Source organism: Lactuca serriola, chromosome 2 (genome assembly GCF_051521515.1).
Source record: "Lactuca serriola cultivar US96UC23 chromosome 2, Lser_US96UC23_V15, whole genome shotgun sequence".
NCBI classification, from domain to species: Eukaryota; Viridiplantae; Streptophyta; class Magnoliopsida; order Asterales; family Asteraceae; genus Lactuca; species Lactuca serriola.
The window spans coordinates 159,580,831-159,600,325 of NC_136409.1; the positions used below are offsets into that span (position 1 = coordinate 159,580,831).

The 19,495-nt window shown below is 32.0% G+C and overlaps 1 protein-coding gene across 1 annotated transcript; it reads left to right on the forward strand.

Moving 5' to 3' along the window:
* Positions 1–736: 736 nt before the first annotated feature.
* On the forward strand, positions 737–17,098 carry LOC145087167 (cysteine-rich receptor-like protein kinase 2). The gene is made up of 8 exons (XM_079025076.1): positions 737–1,250; positions 13,819–14,228; positions 14,367–14,486; positions 14,597–14,712; positions 14,958–15,171; positions 15,262–15,493; positions 15,588–15,741; positions 16,554–17,098. Exons 1-8 carry the CDS (start codon positions 874–876, stop codon positions 16,869–16,871), a joined length of 1,941 nt encoding a protein of 646 aa, XP_078881202.1. The 5' UTR covers positions 737–873; the 3' UTR covers positions 16,872–17,098.
* The last annotated feature ends 2,397 nt before the right edge of the window (positions 17,099–19,495 follow it).

Genomic DNA, 19,495 nt, shown 5'->3' on the forward strand with positions numbered 1-19,495 from the left:
GTTATTACCTAAATAATTTTTAGAGCTTAAAGTTGGTTCAAACTCAAACTACCTCAAAAGATAAACAACTTGCTTGCTTGTTATTGTTAATTGAATGCATTTATAATGAAGAATAAATGATATTTTTTTTAATCTTTCTTATATTTGTCTTTAAGGGTTTTTTTTTTTCTTTTCGCTCCGGGCCCATATACGTTTGGACCGGCCCTGGGGTCTACGCTGGTAAAACTCAATTATACCATGTTTTGGTAATGAGTTTTAAAACCATATTATTTTGGTAATTATTTTTTAGAAACTTGCCCTTTTGGTACAAATCTCAACATTGAGTTGTAAAATGGTCTTCTTTAATTCTGATTTCAAGATAGAAATCGGCTTCATAAAATCCGTTACGAAACCAGATTGTAGCACTCATTTCAACTGGATCCAATAAGGCGCAATATAGTAATGCCAAGTGCTTGGTTTTTGATGTTATTTGTGACTCAATCAAGGAATTAATAAATGCTAAAACGAATGCATTGAAACTTGTCATAGTTCATGGTTATTTATTTATTTTTTCTAAAATAGGCCTTAATCAATTAAAGGTATATATTTCTTAAACTAACGTAGTAAACGGTCACCATGAACGCCATTAGTCAAGATCCAAGGGTGATGACAAACACAAGATATCTTTTGACTTTTCTGAACCACATATTCCATGATGCTATGATTTTAAGCTACCTGTCTTTATAATATTAAAAAACTTGTACACAAACTCCGGAAAAAACCAATTGCCATCTTACTTTTTTGAGCACTAAGTTTTGAAATCCTCATGAACCACTTCTTTTATTTTTATCTTTTTCGTAATTCCTAAAGATTCTGCTGCGGTGACTGTGGATAATGGCAATCTTGGTGGTGTTCCTTGTACTATTTCTGATTAACCTAGGAGTTTCACAGACAAACAACAGCCAAAACAATATTATTAACACGCCCATCAGATCATTCTGTGGTCGTAACCCTCCGACAATTCTATCAAATTTTGTCAACAACCGCAATTCTACCCTCGCTGAGATCAGAAGAAAATTATCAACCAACAATGTATTCTATGCTACAGCACAGAGTTTATCAGAAGGAGACTCGGTCTTTGGAGCTGCCCAGTGCAGGAACTACCTCTCCGCAGCTCAGTGTGTGGCTTGTTTTGATGCCGGCGTGTCTCAACTAATCAGCTGCCTTACTGGCAATGGCGCTTATGTTTTCTTGGATAACTGCTTTGTCAGGTAAACGTTTCTTGTATCTACTATTTCAGTGAGTATTATATATTCTCATGTGCAATTGCACGGCTATTAATCCAGTTTTTATTTTAGACATTAATCCAACCTCTAAGTCACTTTATTTAATCAAATAATTCGTCCGTTCTAATACTTCTCATCCATTGTCTTGTTTGTTTGGCTGAGACATTCAGCAACTCCTCAAAGTTGTAGCGATTCAGTTTCTGTTCTTACATTTGTTTATTTATTTATTTATTTATTTGGAATTTAAGATTGATTACTTTATTTGTTTCCTTTGTATGAACTAAAATATTTTCTTGACAAATTATGAAGATATAATTGTTGTTCGTTCATTTTTTTTTCTTACTGTCATCGTATTTTCCTCAATGCATATATTTACTCCGTTTAATTTCATCTAAAAATATACACAATAAAACATACTCCATGGTAATATAATAATAATATATAATAATTACATTGCAATAAATTTATTTGTAACAATTATAAATTTATAATGATATTTTATTTCCTATATATATATAGGTTCAGGTTCATTTGAGACCATTCTAATTTTGTGAGACCGTGAGACCAAATCTAAAAATAATTTTAAAATGCAAAATAAATGGAAAAATCCAAAAATTCTTTTTTTAAATGTTATTTTCGGAACTTGAATTAACTAAAAAAAATATTAAAAAAATATAAAAAAAATAAAAAAAAAATAAAAAAAAATCCGTTTTTTTTTTGAAAAATACGTGAAATATTCTAAATAGAATATTTCACTGACATATTCTAAAAAATAATTTTAAAATGCAAAATAAATGGAAAAATCTAAAAATTCTTTTTTTAAATATTATTTTCGGAACTTGAATTAACTAAAAAAAATAAAAAAAAAATAAAAAAAATTCTATTTTTTTTGAAAAATACGTGAAATATTCTAAATAGAATATTACACTGTACATATTCTAAAATAATTTTAAAATGCAAAATAAATGGAAAAATCAAAAAATTCTTTTTTTAAATATTATTTTCGGAACATGAATTAACTAAAAAAAAAATAAAAAAAAAATAAAAAAATAAAAATAAATAAACAAATGCGTCTCACGGTCTCACAAAATATAAGTGGTCTCAAATGAACCTAACCCTATATATATATATATATATATATATATATATATATATATATATATATATATATATATATATATATATAGTTAAGCTCAAATATTTATTGTGTGCATATATGGTTGATTCTGGACCAATCATTTTAGTTATTTTAAGAAAGTAATTAATGCATATTAAATGTTGAATATATAATTAATATCCATTATATATTCAACATGTAATATGTATTAATTAGTATCTTAAAATAACTAAAATGATTGGTCCATAATCAATCATAATGCACACAATAGATAGTGAAAACAAAATAACCTAACCTTATATATATATATATATATATATATATATATATATATATATATATATATATATATATATATATATATATATAAAACAATACTGTAAAATCTCAACTTGGTCCCGATTAATCTCCGATTAGTCGTACGTGCTACCCGGCTGGCTAGAAGTCGTGTCGCGATTAACCATACCTATAAAATTAACAAAACAATAGGAAAAAAAAATGAAATTTTAACAATTTGAGTAAGTTCTATGTCAACAGAAAGTATTGAATGAATAATTTGTGTTCTATTATCATATTAACCTATTTTATTATAATATTAGTGGTATTTACCAACATTGTTATAATATTTTCCATAACTAATTTTTGTTTTTAAATTCAATGAATTAACAATTTATAATCCCGACATAAAAGATTAATCTCTGTCTAGCCAATTAATCAATTAACTCAAGTCCACGGATTAAATAACGTCAAACTTCTTTTAAATCCTATATATATATATATATATATATATATATATATATATATATATATATATATATATATATGTAAGTTAAAATGAGAACAATTATTAAAATAAAGAACGTGAAAACAAATGAACAAAACAATTAACACTTAAATTATTTCGTTGACCTATTCAAATGAATACAACAATTACCACGTAAATTATTTCATTGACCGAATAGCTTAGTTTGAAAGAGACAATATATACCTATTTATTATTTAGTAAATGAATTATTAAATATCATGTCATAACTAACTAATAAAATATATTTTTTAACAATAATTACACCATCATACCATGGGTCGGCTAAAAAACATATAAGTTATCAACGTTTTTAAATGAATCATTTTATTAAAAATATAAATTTATATTTTGATTTATTAATAAAAAAAATCATAACTTATACAATCACATCACGTACATTTATTTAAGAAATGTATTGCAGAAACTCAATCCTAAAATAAATCCATTGGACTTTCGATATAATCATATATGAAAACCATTCTTAAATAATAAAAATGATGGCCAAAATGTCTTCGAGAACAATAGGGAATAGGCAAGAATAAGTTGCCGACAAAACACAATAGCCGCCATTTGGGTGGGGCAGTAAGCGGTTAGGCTGGAGCAGGGCCGTCCCAAGATGATTTGAGGCCCGGGTCAAAACCAAAAAATATGGCCCCTCAAAATTCAATAATAAAAAAACCATAATACTTGTAATTAAATTAAATTATATATATATGATTGTATTTGAAGGACCCGAGTTAAAAAAAAACAATAACAAAACAAATTCAAAAATTTTAAAAATCAAACAACCAAACCATTTTGAAAAACGGCCAAGTGTTTGGAAAAAAGAACAAAAATGTGTGTTTGAAAAAAAAAAAAACTTATGTTGGTGAAAACTAAAAAAAATGAAGAATGACACGTTAACCGGTTGGTTAATATGATTTTCGCAAAATAAACTTATAAATACTTGTTATTATACATTAAAAGACAATGCTAAATAGAAAATTTCATATATAAACATAAAATTTAAGCATGATAATTTGTCATAAAAAAACTAAACTTTTAAATGAAATAAGTATTTGGGTGGTTTGTCAAAAATCATAAATGTCAAGAAAGTATTTCTATAATTTGGATGATTTATGTATAATGAAAAAAAGGAAGAATAATCCGTCTAACGGGTTGGTTAATATGATTTTCGCTAAGCATGAAAATTATGCATGATAATTGGCCATAAAAACATTAAAGTTTTAAATGAAATAAGTGTTTGGGTGGTTTGTCAAAAATCAAAAAAGTAAAAATTACTATTTTTATAATTTGGATGGTTTGTGTATAATGAAAAAGAATATAAGGGCCATTTTTGTAATTTGGATTCCAATTCACTAAGTTAGGACATCACTTCAAATTCAAATAGTATGATTAAATTAAAGTAAGAAAAAAAATAATACTACGATAGAAGAAATGGGGCCATCAATAAAATTGATGCATAAAAACTGCAAACAAAAAGATTCGAACGTGAGTATCAGGTAAGAGACGCACCTAATGAATTTTACTATAACCAACTAACCTACTATACACTTTTGATAAGTCTATTAACAAGATATATATAACTATAAAATATAAAGCATAATTAATTTTGGGGCCCTAAACCGTAGTGAGGCCCGGGGCTGTCGCCCCAGCTTGCCCACCCTATTGGGCCGGGCCTAGGCTGGAGTGTGTCTCCCTCATGTTGTCATACTTTTTTACCACACACAAAGAGTGGTATTCAATAAAAAGAGGAAAGAGCATGAAGAGAGATAGGGAGAGGGAGGAAGACTAAGGGAGATAGAGAGAGGAGTGCTCCCATTTTCTGCCGCACCTCGAAATCGCACACCCAACACCGCAGAGACGGGGGGGGGGGGGGGGGGGTGTTCACTACGGTGTTACATGTCACGTAGGTTGAAACGCACTCCAGTCCCTCTCTCTTACAGTGCTAGGCCATGGCTGCCAAGTTAGTGTGTCTATCCCAACATAGGTAACTAATAATAAAAGGTATTTTGGTAAAAATGATAATTATTTTTAAAATTAAACTATTGTTTTGGGACAAATCAAAAAGAAAAATTGACTATTAATATGAGATATGGAGAGTATATTTTATTGTCTAATGAATATGACTACAATAAACCTAGTTTTGAGTGTTATGGATATTGAAGACTAGCATATGGAAAACTAGATGTGAAGAAGCATTTCATACATGGTGATTATCCATGACCAGACCTCAACTTTTTTTATGAATGAAAAAAAAGAACATAACACACTACAAGAAAAACGAGAATTAGCAGCAACAAATATCGTCGGTAAAGGCTAGAAAAGTTGTCGGTAAAGGTAATAGCGGCGTCATGATGCCGGTAAAAATTTATCGGTACTGCTCTGTCGCTATTGCTCAAAATGTCACTAGTAATGTTATATGTCGCTGCTAATGATATTGTCCTCGACAATTCACTCTGTCGCCGATAATAACATTTTCCATTTTTTCTTAATTTGTTTTAAAATCAACGATTTTGGGTGCAAAAAAACCAATAGATAACGACATTAAATGTAAAAAAAAAATACATAAAAACATTCAATTAGGTAGCAAATAGTGTTACAATTATTTTCATACCAAAATAAACAACCAAAGTTTTCTAATTCCAACAAATACCAAAGTGTCACAACAAGTCTAACATACAAAAAACAAACTAATTATCCGACGAACCATCACCTCCTTTCCCATCGTTTCCTCATTGATCTTTCCCCGATTGAAAAAATGCATAAATCTCATCCCTACATGTCGGGTCATTAAGCATTGCTCGAAGATTTTCCAACTACATAATAAATAACAACATATATAAACTTATAAGTTAAATTATCAAACATAAACAAAAACTACCAAATCATCATGCGTTTATTGATGCCAAAGTACATTGCTATATTTAAACTAGGGATAAAAAACTAAAGTACATTGATTTTTCTTGCACTTAAAACATAAACACAATTGCCAAATTAACATGCATTTATTGATCATTATATAGATAAATGAGACTTTGAAATTAAATAATCTACTTTTTGTGCTAAAGAACCTTAAATACAAGAAATACCAAAGTACATTGCTATTTCTTGCACTTAAATACAAGAATTACCAAAAGTACATTGCTACTTCCTGCACTTTGGACAAAAACATAACTACCAAATCAACATGCATTTATTGATGTCAATGTTCATTGTTGTTTTTAAACTAGGGACAAAAAACCAAAGTACATTGCTATTTCTTTCATTTAAAACATAAACACAATTACAAACACAATTACCAAATCAACATGCATTTATTGATCATTATATAAATACATGGGACTTTAAAATTAAATAATCTACTTTTTTGTGCTAAAGAACCTTAAATACAAGAAATACCAAAGTACATTGTTTTTTCTTGCACTTAAACATAAAAAAAATACCAAAAGTACATTTCTATTTCTTGCACTTGGGATAAAAACACAATTACCAAATCAACATGCATTTATTGATGCCAAAGTTCATTGTTATTTTTAAACTTAGACAAAAAAAACTAAAGTACATTGTTATTTCTTGCACTTAGGACAAAAACCAATTACCAAAGTTTTTAGTAAATAATCACCACAAACCAAAATTGCCAAATCAATATGCATATATTGAAACTAATTAATCTTGTTTTACTTGTGATGGTCGTGATAAACTGTGGGGGTGGTTGTGATGGTTTTGCAATCGGCGGGATAGTAGAAGGTTTTCGGTCGATGCCTCTGATATATCCACGCCGTTCAGCTAATACTCTATCGAAAGTAGCTCTTTCTTGAGAGGGTGTTAACTCTCTTTCACCTTCTGGACCTATGTTTGTTCTAAGAGCTCTTCCACTAAGCGATTATGTGTTTTCCAAAAGTGATTAACAATTAAGTATAAATAAATACTTAATTAAATGATAAAATTATAATTAAATACTTACATATTGTTGTTCCAACTCGACAATAACAAATACATCATTCTTATCAGTTAGAGCCTTGCGAAACATTTGCACTCTCTTCAGGTTATTTTTAACATTAAAAATACTTATGTATATCGTACGTTACATTTTTGTAGAGAGTATTGCGATACGAGCTCGACCCCCCATGGTTCGCAATCATTTACATTTCACAAACTTTTTTGTTCCTTTCTGAAGAAGCTATGTGTTCATCCGTTTGGAAATACTCAACTGTTTTCTTCTAATTATCAATCTCCATATCGTGTGGGGTGTGGCTAATGCTCTCGGGATATCCGCATACCCTTGGAATTTCAAAAAATATTCTTTTGAATCAACTTTATGCTCTCGGTAACCTTTTAACAAAGCCTCTCAAAACTCTCTAACAACATAGCAACGTCTGGATTTAAGAACATCTGACCCAAATCAAACTTTGTCTACAAAAACAAAAAAGAAAGTTAGCTAAGTAAAAACCAGTCATAATTAACCATATAAAATATTCTTATATAAATAATTTACCCATAAATATTGTTTTAATGTAGTCTTTATCGCCGGGGGGGGGGGGGGGGCTTTTTTCTAAGTCCATTTATTAAAAGGGGCGATCTGCCACATTATTTTCCTAAATTCGCGTGCAAATATGTCCTTCGGTTCTCTTACATGATCATATGTAATATCCCTATCATAGTCCATGTTAATCAGTTTGCCCTTATTCTGTAAGAGCGCTCTTTCAAGCTTAATCTTTTTTTACTTTCCTTCGCTCTCTTATATGGCACAACTACAAATATAATTAAAAGTTATTAGAAACAATATTTTATAATAATTGAATAAAAGTAGTAAATAAATAATAAGACTTACCATCCTGCTAATGATGATGAACATCTCTACCGCCTGGTAAAGGTTGGTCCTCGACTTCATCACCACATGTCAATGACCCATAACAGCAGCCATGGTGTACAAAGTCAAGAGTCATATCGACACCATTTCCTGAAAAGTTATAAAATATATAGATAAAATTTCTATTACAAATACACATTACATAGGAACAAACATCTCTATTCAAACTAGGAATCAAAATAAAGTTTCTATTATAAATACGCATTATATAAGAACTACTCTAATCAGAATTTTCCTCATATCCTCAGTGTCTTCTTCTGTATCATAATCAGACCAATCTCATCATAATCAATCTCGCAATCAGAAACATCATTGACTCTACTAGTTGGCAGAGGAACTTCAGTTTCACTCTCTACATCAACGACTCTAGGAATGTTTTGAATGTACATGTTGAAATCGATAAAAAGTGGAGCATTAGATAAAGAAATATTTCAAACTATGTCGACATTGCCAACATAATTTCAAGTTTAGAGTTTAATCTACAAAAAAAAAATCAGATAGAGTATTCATAAAGTAGATGATTGAAAAAAGTATCCCCTAACACGGGGACAACAATACGGAAACAAATAGAGTATTCATAAGGGTAGGCTTCTAACATATACACACATACCAAATATACCCAAAGAGCAAATACAAAATGATAAAAGAATCTATCATAAACAAACAATAATATAATAAATGTTCACATCCTAAATGAGATAAAGTTCTCGAAAAGTAGTTCCAAAATGGGGACAGCCTGAAATTTATTTCTAAATCAATTTCAGGCGGATATTTCTAGGCTAATGATGATTACAAAGAAGACACAAACGAATAGAATTTGGAAGATTTTTTTGCTATTTATAGCATCTTAGTTTTGTATATTTTTGTTATTTAAGACATCTTACTTTATATGTATCACATTTTTTTCTATTTGAACATTATACTTTTTTTAATATATATATATATATATATATATATATATATATATATATATATATATATATATATATATGTAACGCCCAAAATTTCATAACAATTAAAACTTTTCAAAAACCACTCATTTTAATAACGTTGTTACAAAAGGTTTTCAATACACTATTTAACAGAGTATTTTCCCAGGTTCATATCATAAAACATCAACGCGAGGAACGGTACGATCACGCCTTTGCCTTGCCACAGACTCCTGAGAACCTGAAACCATAAAACCACAACTGTAAGCCCGAAAGCTTAGTGAGATACCCCCAAAATACCAACCGCATATACGCCCTTCCAGGCCACGACCTTCCGGTCCAAACATATTGCCTTCCGGCCCGTAACATATTGCCTTCCGACCCATAACATATTGCCTTCTGGCCCATAACATAAAATGCATACATAACATAACAAATCATAGAACGACCCCACATATCGGGTCACACTCCAGATCTAGCAATCATAACACATAATCATATAGCAGTTCACAGTCAGCAATCAATCAACAGATCACATATCATAACATTGCTCTAAACAAGATACCGGTCTAGTCGGTCACTAGCATAGCATTACCCTACGAATCAGTCAACATACTAAATGCATACATACGCCTTTCCAGGCCATGACCTTCCGGTCCAAACATATTGCCTTCCGGCCCGTATCATAACAACTGACAACTACCCGGATTTCCATCCGATAAAAGGGTCGGCCTTGGTGCCATAAACCCTAGCGATATAGTGAGGATAGCTCACCTCGAAACTGCCGACTGAACAGATAGCTCAAGCTGCTCCGATCACTGATACGATCTCCACCTCTGGACAGCCACCAATGCACTGAACTCAAACAATAAACAACAATTACCAAAATACCCCTGGAACCACTGGTCAATCCTTGGTCAAAGACAAGGTCAAAGTCAACCCCTAACTGACCCTACTCGCCGAGTCAACCCTATGACTCGCCGAGTCCCCATACTCAGAACTTCACTCAATCCACGATCTAACTCGCCGAGTCACCCCAAGACTCGCCGAGTTCAACAACTTTGAGTCCACTCGCCCTTGACTCACCGATTCTCTAAGATTCCCTTTCTACACGTCGAGTATCCCCCTTGACTCGACGAGTTCCTCCTGGACGAATCGCGGGGCCACCCCGACTCAACTCGCTGAGTCTGAAGAACAACTCGACGAGTCTCAGTTAATCTTCAAGCTACTCGCCGAGTCTGTTCATCGGACTCGGCGAGTCCATGCCATGCAGCCGTTCAAACTGCTTTCTAAGGTCAGATCTGCTCCGACAATTCATAGGTCTGGCCTTCCTAGACTGGTTCATCACGTAAGGTCCTCATTTCGGTGCTCATAATACACCCCATGACTCATAATTTACATTTTGACCTAAGGCATAAGGATTCCAATCCAAAACCTCCATTTATTCCCGAAATGCTCAGGCATGGGACACTCTGGACTTCCAAAGGTCCCAATGAAAGGTTCCAATCGCTTGGGGGACTAAGGAGACACTCAATCTAGCCACAAAAGGGTTCAATAAACCCTAAATCCATATACACATCGACATAGAAGGGATTAACTCGAAATTATTACCTGAATAATGTTGCTCTGTGTCATCAACCCTCAGAATGTGGCTTCTCCTGTTGTTCCCTTAACCAAGCCTCCTTCTTCTTGCAAAATAACACTTCCAAGATCAACAATGGCCTTCAACCTTGCTCCAGATGCTCACAATCGAATTAGGGTTTCTCTCAGAGGACTAGGGTGAACAATGACGGCCATAAGGTTCCTCATATATGTCCCAAACCTGAACGGTTAGGGTTTTCGCTAAACAGCGCAGACTCGCCGAGTCCATATCCGGACTCGTCGAGTCCAGTCGCGAACCCGCAACCAGATCCGCGATCCTACTCGGCGAGTCTAGGCTCCAACTCGCCGAGTCCCCTCTTAAAACACCCAAAATCATAAATATAACATTACCTGGAATTCCGGGCTGTTACAATATATATATATATATATATATATATATATATATATATATATATATATATATATATTTGTTATGAATAACATTTTTTTTCAATTATAACATTGTATTTTAATAATTATATTATGTTGTTTTCTATTGTAGTGGCTTACTTTATGTTTTCATTGCTAATTAAAGCATCCCACTTTATTTTTTTCTAAGTATTTGTTTTTGTTTTTGTTATTTTTTTTGTTTCTTTTTTTGATTTTTGTATTTTTTTACAATCGATATTGTTTTTTTTCTTATAAAAAATAGCATTCTTAATAATAGCATATTGCTTTATATGTATTACATTCATTTTATTCTATTTGAGCATTGTACTTTTTTAAAATAAAATATATTTTTGTTTTTTCTTAACATTTTATTTTTGTTTTTTTTTTCAATTATAACATTGTATATTAAACAATTATATTATATTTTCTATTATAGTGATTTACTTTATGTTTTCATTGCTAATAATAGCATCCTGCTTTATTCATTTATATTTTTTAAATCCACATTGTTTTTTGTAAGTAGCATTCTCAATAATAACATCCTACTTTATATGTTTTTTTTAATATTAGCATTCTCAAGATATATATATATATATATATATATATATATATATATATATATATATATATCAAATACACAATAGCATCATCCTTATACCAAAAACACATGCTTTCACACACACATATACATACACACACACATATATATATATATATATATATATATATATATATAATAACATAAAATACACATACTTTCATATACACATACCACATATACACCAAACACATACTATCTCAATACATTTATCAAATAAACAATAACTTCCAACTTATACCAAAAACACATGCTTTCATATACATACATAATAACATCAAATACACATACTTTCACATACACATGCCACATATACACCAAATATACATACATTCTAAATACATACATCAAATACACAATATCATCCTACTTATACCAAAAACAAATATTTTCACATACATCCATAATAACATCTTACTTATACAAAATACATAATTTTTCACACATATACACCAAATCCACATATACATATAGCAAGTACATACATATACAATATACACACCAAATACAAATATTTTTGCAATTAATTTCCAAAATCAGTAAATAGAACCTATGGTGGCTAGAAATTAGTAGTTGGTGTAGTTGTGGTGGTAGTTGTCGCTGGTGACAGCAACAGCCGATGGTAGTAGCGGTGACAATCGAGGAAAAAGCTTTTTGATTTTTTTTTCTTTTTGCAATTAATCACAAATTCTTATGGAAATAAAAATTAAAATAGAAAGAAAGGAAGAAACGAGGAAGGAAACACGAACCTTGGAGGAGGAAATTGACAACAACAACAACAACAACGATGGTGGCCGGAGAGGGGAAGTTTCTGGTGGCTACCAGTATCTCTTCTACTATGGGGCTGTTAATTGAAGGAGAATCGTTGGAGCAAATGAAAAAATGAAACAAAATGAGAGAAAAAGGCGGAAGGAGGATTCGATTGGGGTGTAATCTGCATTGACCTTTCGTGGCGAGAGCTAAAGCAATACCGGCAACACGAACCAATAGCGACGACAAACAACAATGGAAAAGAAGGTGTGCCTATTTTCGACCTTAACGGCGAAAATTTTAGGTCTTTAGCGGCGACTTTATGTTGCCGATATTGCTTCTGTGCGAAAACGAGTACCTCATCCATTAGATTAGATACACGATCAAACGGTTGAGGTTTACAAGAAGGTGAGAATGCGGATTCGGTCCGGTAAGCATTACGGTGACAAACACCTTTAGCGGCGGCAAATTGATAAGTCGCCGCTAAATGCGTCGCCATAAATGCCTTTATTTCTTGTAGTGATACACATGGTGATGAATACAAGGACGGAAGATGGCTAAAGTTTGTATGTGTAAGTAGTGGTTAGTATGATGTATGTTATGGTATGCATTATGCCAATTACTGCTCATATAGTGGGAGATGTTAGTATGTTCATGTCAAATATGAGGAGTATTTGGAAGCAGCTAATTGGTTGCACCTACTTGAATGAAGCATACTAGGCTAAACTATTTTTCAGTTGCTAACAAGATCTATTTGAAAGATCTATAAATGCATATTTGAGTTTTTGTTGTTGATCTCCGTGTAATAGTACCACATATTATGTGTTTACAATAGGGAAAAAATTGTTTGTTGGATGTTTAGACTATAGAAGAATGTTTCTCTTTTAACCACATCAGCAGAATACATGGACACTGTAACAGCAAGAAAATAGCTTATTTTGTGGAAGAGTTTTCTATCAAAGATGGGCATAACATAGATGGAGTATATTCCTTACTATGACAACAAAAGTACACATCATCTTGCAAAAAATCAGGCATTTCATAGTAGCAAGAAATACATTCAAATGATATGCGATTTCATCAGAGAAGTGATCTCAATAGTACATTGCAATAAGGAAGATCTCTGGTACAAAAAATGCAACAAAAAGGATTACTAAGGTCATGACATAGAAGTTGAAGTTTTTAATAGTTTCAACCGGCCTTTTAAACGATTGATGAGAATGTGTTAGACTATGACAATGTAGGGTACAATAGATGTAGCACAATTTCCCTAATCGTGTAAACCATATGATTTTGCTGTTATTTATTTTACCTCATATCTTAAATTTGTGGTTTGTGGGTGTATGATATATTGTTTTCTTGAAGCTGTGAAATAATCATATTTTTATCATATTAATTCAACAAGTTTTGGGAAAACATCACTAAAAAATCAAAGTCGTTTGTTGTTCAGGTACGAGAACTATAACAACTTCTACACTAATCCAGATGTGGTCGAGGATGTCGGTATAGCACCACTTCAATTATGTGGTAATCAGTCGGCATCTCAGCCAACTTTCCAACAAGATGTAAATGGGTTGTTATCCGATATTAAAGATGCCACTCCAAAGACCTCTAATTTCTATGTAGCATCCACAAGGAAAATCACAAATGGAAATGGAACTGTGTATGCGATTGCACAGTGTGTTGAAAATACAAGCCAGACCATATGCCAAAACTGCATCAATGCAGCATATAACGATCTATCTAATTGTCTTCCTAATACTGAAGGAAGGTCTATCTACATGGGTTGTTTTTCAAGGTATTCAGAGACTCCGTTCTTCAACGATAACCAAACAATAGACATCACAAATCTCTCCAAAGGTTAGGCCACTTCTTGACGTTTCAAGTTTATTTGTATTGTAATCTAGTTGTACCTGAATACATTAATTGCTTCCTTGTCGATTCACAATAGTATAACAGCAGTTGAGTTTATAACTTTTATTTGATCGTATATGACAGGGCATTCAAGTAATATACCCAAAATTGCTGGAGCAATTGCTGGTGTAGGTTTTCTATGTATTTTGGTCGTTTCTTGGTTATTGTTTCGACTATGGAAGAAGTCTAAGAAGACAGAAGAAGGTAATTGTGAAACAATGTACTATTTCCCATAATCTTTTCTTAATGAAATATTATTCATATCATAACATCTATATATCTATATCTATATGGACCATGTGATGCCTTTATAGGCGAACCAGATCTGGACGGGGCAATTAACTACAATTATAAACAGCTACAATCAGCAACTAATAATTTTAGTGAAGAGAATATATTAGGGAGAGGAGGTTTTGGTGAAGTCTTCAAGGTACTAAAAATGAACATTACATTTTACATTTTTGTACTACATTATCAGTTAGTACTTGAGTCAAAACGTGTTTACTTATTAAAGAACTAAAAGATACACTTTGGTTTTAGTAACGATTTAATTTCATATATTAGAGATCTAACGGGATGACAACGATATTTTCTTTCTATTTATGTTTGAAGCAACTACATTGAAACTTAAGTTAAGAATATGACTAATCTCTTGGATCTGTATGCTTTTATTAGGCAGTTCTAGATGATAATAACATTGTGGCAGTTAAGAAAATTGAAGTAGGGCACACTAATAAAGCAAAAGAAGAATTTGAAAATGAGGTGAAACTTATAACTAACGTTCACCACCGAAATCTTCTTCGTCTACTGGGATGGTCAAGTGAAGGATCAAATCTACTTCTTGTCCTGGAATACATGCCAAATGGTAGCCTAGACAGATTCTTATGGGGTAAGTTGCATGTACATAGTTAATGATGATTATAATACTTGAAATATAAAGATTGTAATACTAATAAAAATGTATTGATATTTAATGGAGGTGCAAAAAAGGGGACTTTGAACTGGAAACAACGATATGACGTAATCTTTGGGATAGCAAGAGGTCTTGCTCATCTTCACAATGAATTCCATGTAAAAATCATTCATAGAGACATAAAGTCAAGCAACATTCTCCTTGATCATGATTTTCAACCAAAAATAGCTGATTTTGGGCTAGCAAGATTTTACCCGGATGATCTAACTCATATTAGCACCAAGTTTGCTGGGACACTGTAAGTTCTATTAAAAAAATGTTTTTTCATTGGTTGCATAACGAAACTAATTATATTCTTGATTTGTTATTAATATTGTATAATAAAATGCCAGGGGCTATACAGCGCCAGAATATGCACTTCGTGGTATTTTATCAGAAAAAGTTGATACTTACAGCTTTGGTATCGTGGTTCTTGAAATTATTAGTGGACGAAGGTGTACTGACATGAACAATGAAAATCCATCCATGGATTACCTCCTGGAAAACGTGAGATATCGCCCTGATACGCATTTCCATTTTCTATTAGTTTTTTATTTTATTTTCTAATAATGATATTGGTGAAAGCAATATCTAGCAAGAAGGTAAAAAAATTAAAATGGAGTCAATAGCTACATGCATGCAATCGGCTGATTTTCACACATATATTCACATAAAAACTGATTTTCAAATTGGCTGTGGTATGCGCAACTCTTCGGTTCTATTATATGCATACCTTCTTTATGTCTAGTTTTATTTTGTTAAAAGTATAATTTTTTTTTTAATTCAACAATGTTTCATATTTTCCCTAATTGATGCAAGAAAACAAACTAGGTATGTGTCATTTTACCAATTTACCTAACAATATTTCTTTTTCCTTTTAACAATTTATGCACCAAATGTTTCGTTATAATACCAATTTATGCAACAAACACCAATTATATAAAATTATTTTAATATGTTACCAAGGTTAATAGTTAAATGTTGCATATATTTGCATATCTTTGTCCAACAATGAGACGTTGTTGCATAATTTGTCTAAAAGCTAAACTTTATTGCGTAAATTGCATAAATTGAGAAGCCAGTGAAACATCATTGTACAAATAAACATTTCTCCACATATAGTCCATTGACAAGCAATGTATTTCTTTTCAGTTGATGAATGCTAAAAATTCACATCGATGCACTAGACTTAAGTTTAGAAGTTGGATGTCTTTAATTCATGCCAAGCATTACCATATTATTGCCTAGACTCGTTTAAAGTATTTTCCGTAATTATTAATATTAGCTCATGAAATGTTTTCCTATTATTGCATGAACAGGCTTGGAAGTCATACGAGAATAAGAATCATATTAAGTTTATTGATGAAACACTGGATGTCAACTTTAACCAAGAGGAACATATGATGCAAATCATTGAGATTGCTTTGTTATGCACTCAATCACCAGCTTCTAAAAGACCAACCATGTCAGAAGTTGTTTCCATGCTAACAAATCGCCAATCTGTGGGGAATAGACAGCTAACCAGACCTACTCCCATTAATCAAGATAGGAGGATTCAAATAGGCTCTCCAAATAAGGCAATCAACATTGGTATTTCTGGAATACCAAAGGAATTAGAGGCAAAAGAAAGTGCATAATTATATGACAAAGTAGACATGATGGAGAAGGGTGTCATGAATATAGCAACAGTCTGAACTTGATAGTCTTTAGGGTTGATCAATCATGTTGTGTTTGATGTGTCTTTTAAAAGGAAAAAAGAACCAAAATTAGGTTGTTTGTTATTTTTTTGGATGTATATATGTGATTAATTGTTGATCATGAGTTGAATCTAAATACAATAATACATTGTAATTTTTGTTTGGTTGATCGTTTACTACTATACGAAACTTGTATGAATAATGAAGAAAAGTTAACAGGATGTGATTAATAATTTTTTTTTCGGTACACAACAATTTAAGTTTAAAAGAATGGTATCATACTACATTTTAAAACATAAAGTTGTATACGAATCAGCTCCCAAAGTTAACTGGCAACGGTTATTGAGGGATTAATGAAAAAATCTAATTACTAGACAATATGTTGCTACATAACATTGTTTCCGTGGATTAGCAATAGAATGATTTTCAAGAATACGTTGTTAAATTAGAAATAATCACCATGCTTGATTGTTAGTCGTTAGTAAACACTGCATCTTGTAATTTATCCATTCCTTGCTAACCGTAGGGGGAAAAATAGAGAAAATGATCATTGCCCTGTTATATATAATATAAAAATAATATGTTTTTTCTACCTTGAATTTCATATAAACTAAAAGCAGTAGACCATGCCTATGAGACTATAAGCACAGAAAACTTTACACCATCATGCATCATACTCAAGTAATTTGATCATCCATTTCAATTTAAGGGCCCATGAAGTCCTGATCTTATAACCCATCCATTGCAATTTAAGGGCACATAAAGTCCTTATCTTGTAACCCATGATCTGCAAAGTTTACTTCGACGTTTAAGGTAGGGTTGGCTAAAAAGATACCTTAATTTTCCATTTAGACATATTTCACTTGCAGTCAAGTTCACATTTATAAGAAACCTTTTCTTGTTCTCAGATCAGAAGTTTTTTATTGACCAATTAAACATAAAGAGAAGATACAAAAACCCATAAAAAAAAGATTACATTGCTATAAATTTTACTGTTTAAAGTACACCACAAATAAAAACTCAATAGAAAAAATAAACTCTAAACTAAATACATCGGAGGAAAATACATTGCTAGCCGAAAAATATATCATCAGAGCCATCATTGCTGGTCGAAAATACAAAATGATCGGAAATACATTATTGAAGCCATCATTGCTCGTTGGAAATACGTTGTTGGAGCCATCATTGCAACTTCTTTCTTTTGTTCTTTCTCTTTCTCTCTTAAAATTCAAACTAAATATTCATCACCAGAGTGTATATCACCTTCGCCTCCGCCAGGAACGTACTATGTTGGCGGGGTAATTCTGCCATTTTGATGTCGTTATACACACGAAAATGATGGAGCGAGAAAGAGGGAAAGAGAAAGACCAAGAGAGAGTCAGAGACCGATCGAAAGACCACTTGGTTTTGGTGGTCAAGTAGGCGACGAATCTGTAGTTGCATGGTTCGATAGCGACGACAATAATCAACCAATGATATATATATATATATATATATATATATATATATATATATATATATATATATGGCTAGGTTAAAATGTGAATGGACATCTATTGTATGGACGTGGATAATGTTATTGTATAAGAATAACAAAGAAAATATGTTGTTTGATAATGTGAATACGTTCAACCTCACATAACTATTGTAATTTACAAACACTAAGACTAATTATATCGTCGACAAGTGTATTATAGACTTTTTATAATTCTCATTCTATCAAAATGTGTTATTGATAATCGCATTCTGTAAGAACGCAAATAAATGAAAACGATACATGATAGCAAAAATGAATAAGAATTAATGAGAATGCGTAACGTCCCGATGTTAAGGTACTTCAAATTTCAAACCTTTAATTTTATTATATTGCATTTTGGTCCCTAAATCAAAGAGAATGTGAATTGGAGCACTAGTGGCATTTTCATAATTTTGACAGGGAGGAGTATGATAAGTTTCGAGCATAGCAAACAGTCATATATGTGCATGCAACCCTAATTATTGGATCTATGTTTTTCTCTATTAGACATACAAACATTAAACACAAAAACTAGAAACCTTAGCATGCTTCTACTAATTTCGAAATCAACAAAATAGGTATTAGAACACATACCTTTAATGTTGTATGGTAATAACAATGGATTCCTTGAAGATCATGACTTTAAGAACAAGTGTCACAAGTGTAACACCTCTAATGGCTCACAAACACATTATACAAGAGGATGAGATGAGACAGGATGGAAGTTGCTCAAAGTTTTAGCTCTTCTAGGGTTTCACAACGATGGCCGAAACCTAAAGGGGGAAGCTCTTTTGATAGTTAAGGTTGCTTAGTCCTAAAACTATGGTTTGCAGGTGGAAACTCTACTTTCCAGCTTAAGGCCTAAGCAGCCCATGGACTCCCGTTCTCAAGGCCTTGGACGAAAATCCTTAGGGCCTCCCTAGAATTTTCGGCCAACCCTCTTTAGGGTGATCCTGGAGCCCAAACCATAATTATTAATTAATTGCAAAACATCCCTTGTACTTTTAATTAATTCCTTTAATCCCAAAATTAATTCCAAATTAATTTC

Bases quoted from the DNA above. Each gene is read 5' to 3' on its own strand.
- LOC145087167 (XM_079025076.1), top strand. From the start codon at position 874: ATGGCAATCTTGGTGGTGTTCCTTGTACTATTTCTGATTAACCTAGGA. The intron at 14,487-14,596 runs GTAATTGTGAAA...ATGCCTTTATAG, and splicing joins GTCTAAGAAGACAGAAGAAG to GCGAACCAGATCTGGACGGG. The intron at 14,713-14,957 runs GTACTAAAAATG...TGCTTTTATTAG, and splicing joins GTTTTGGTGAAGTCTTCAAG to GCAGTTCTAGATGATAATAA.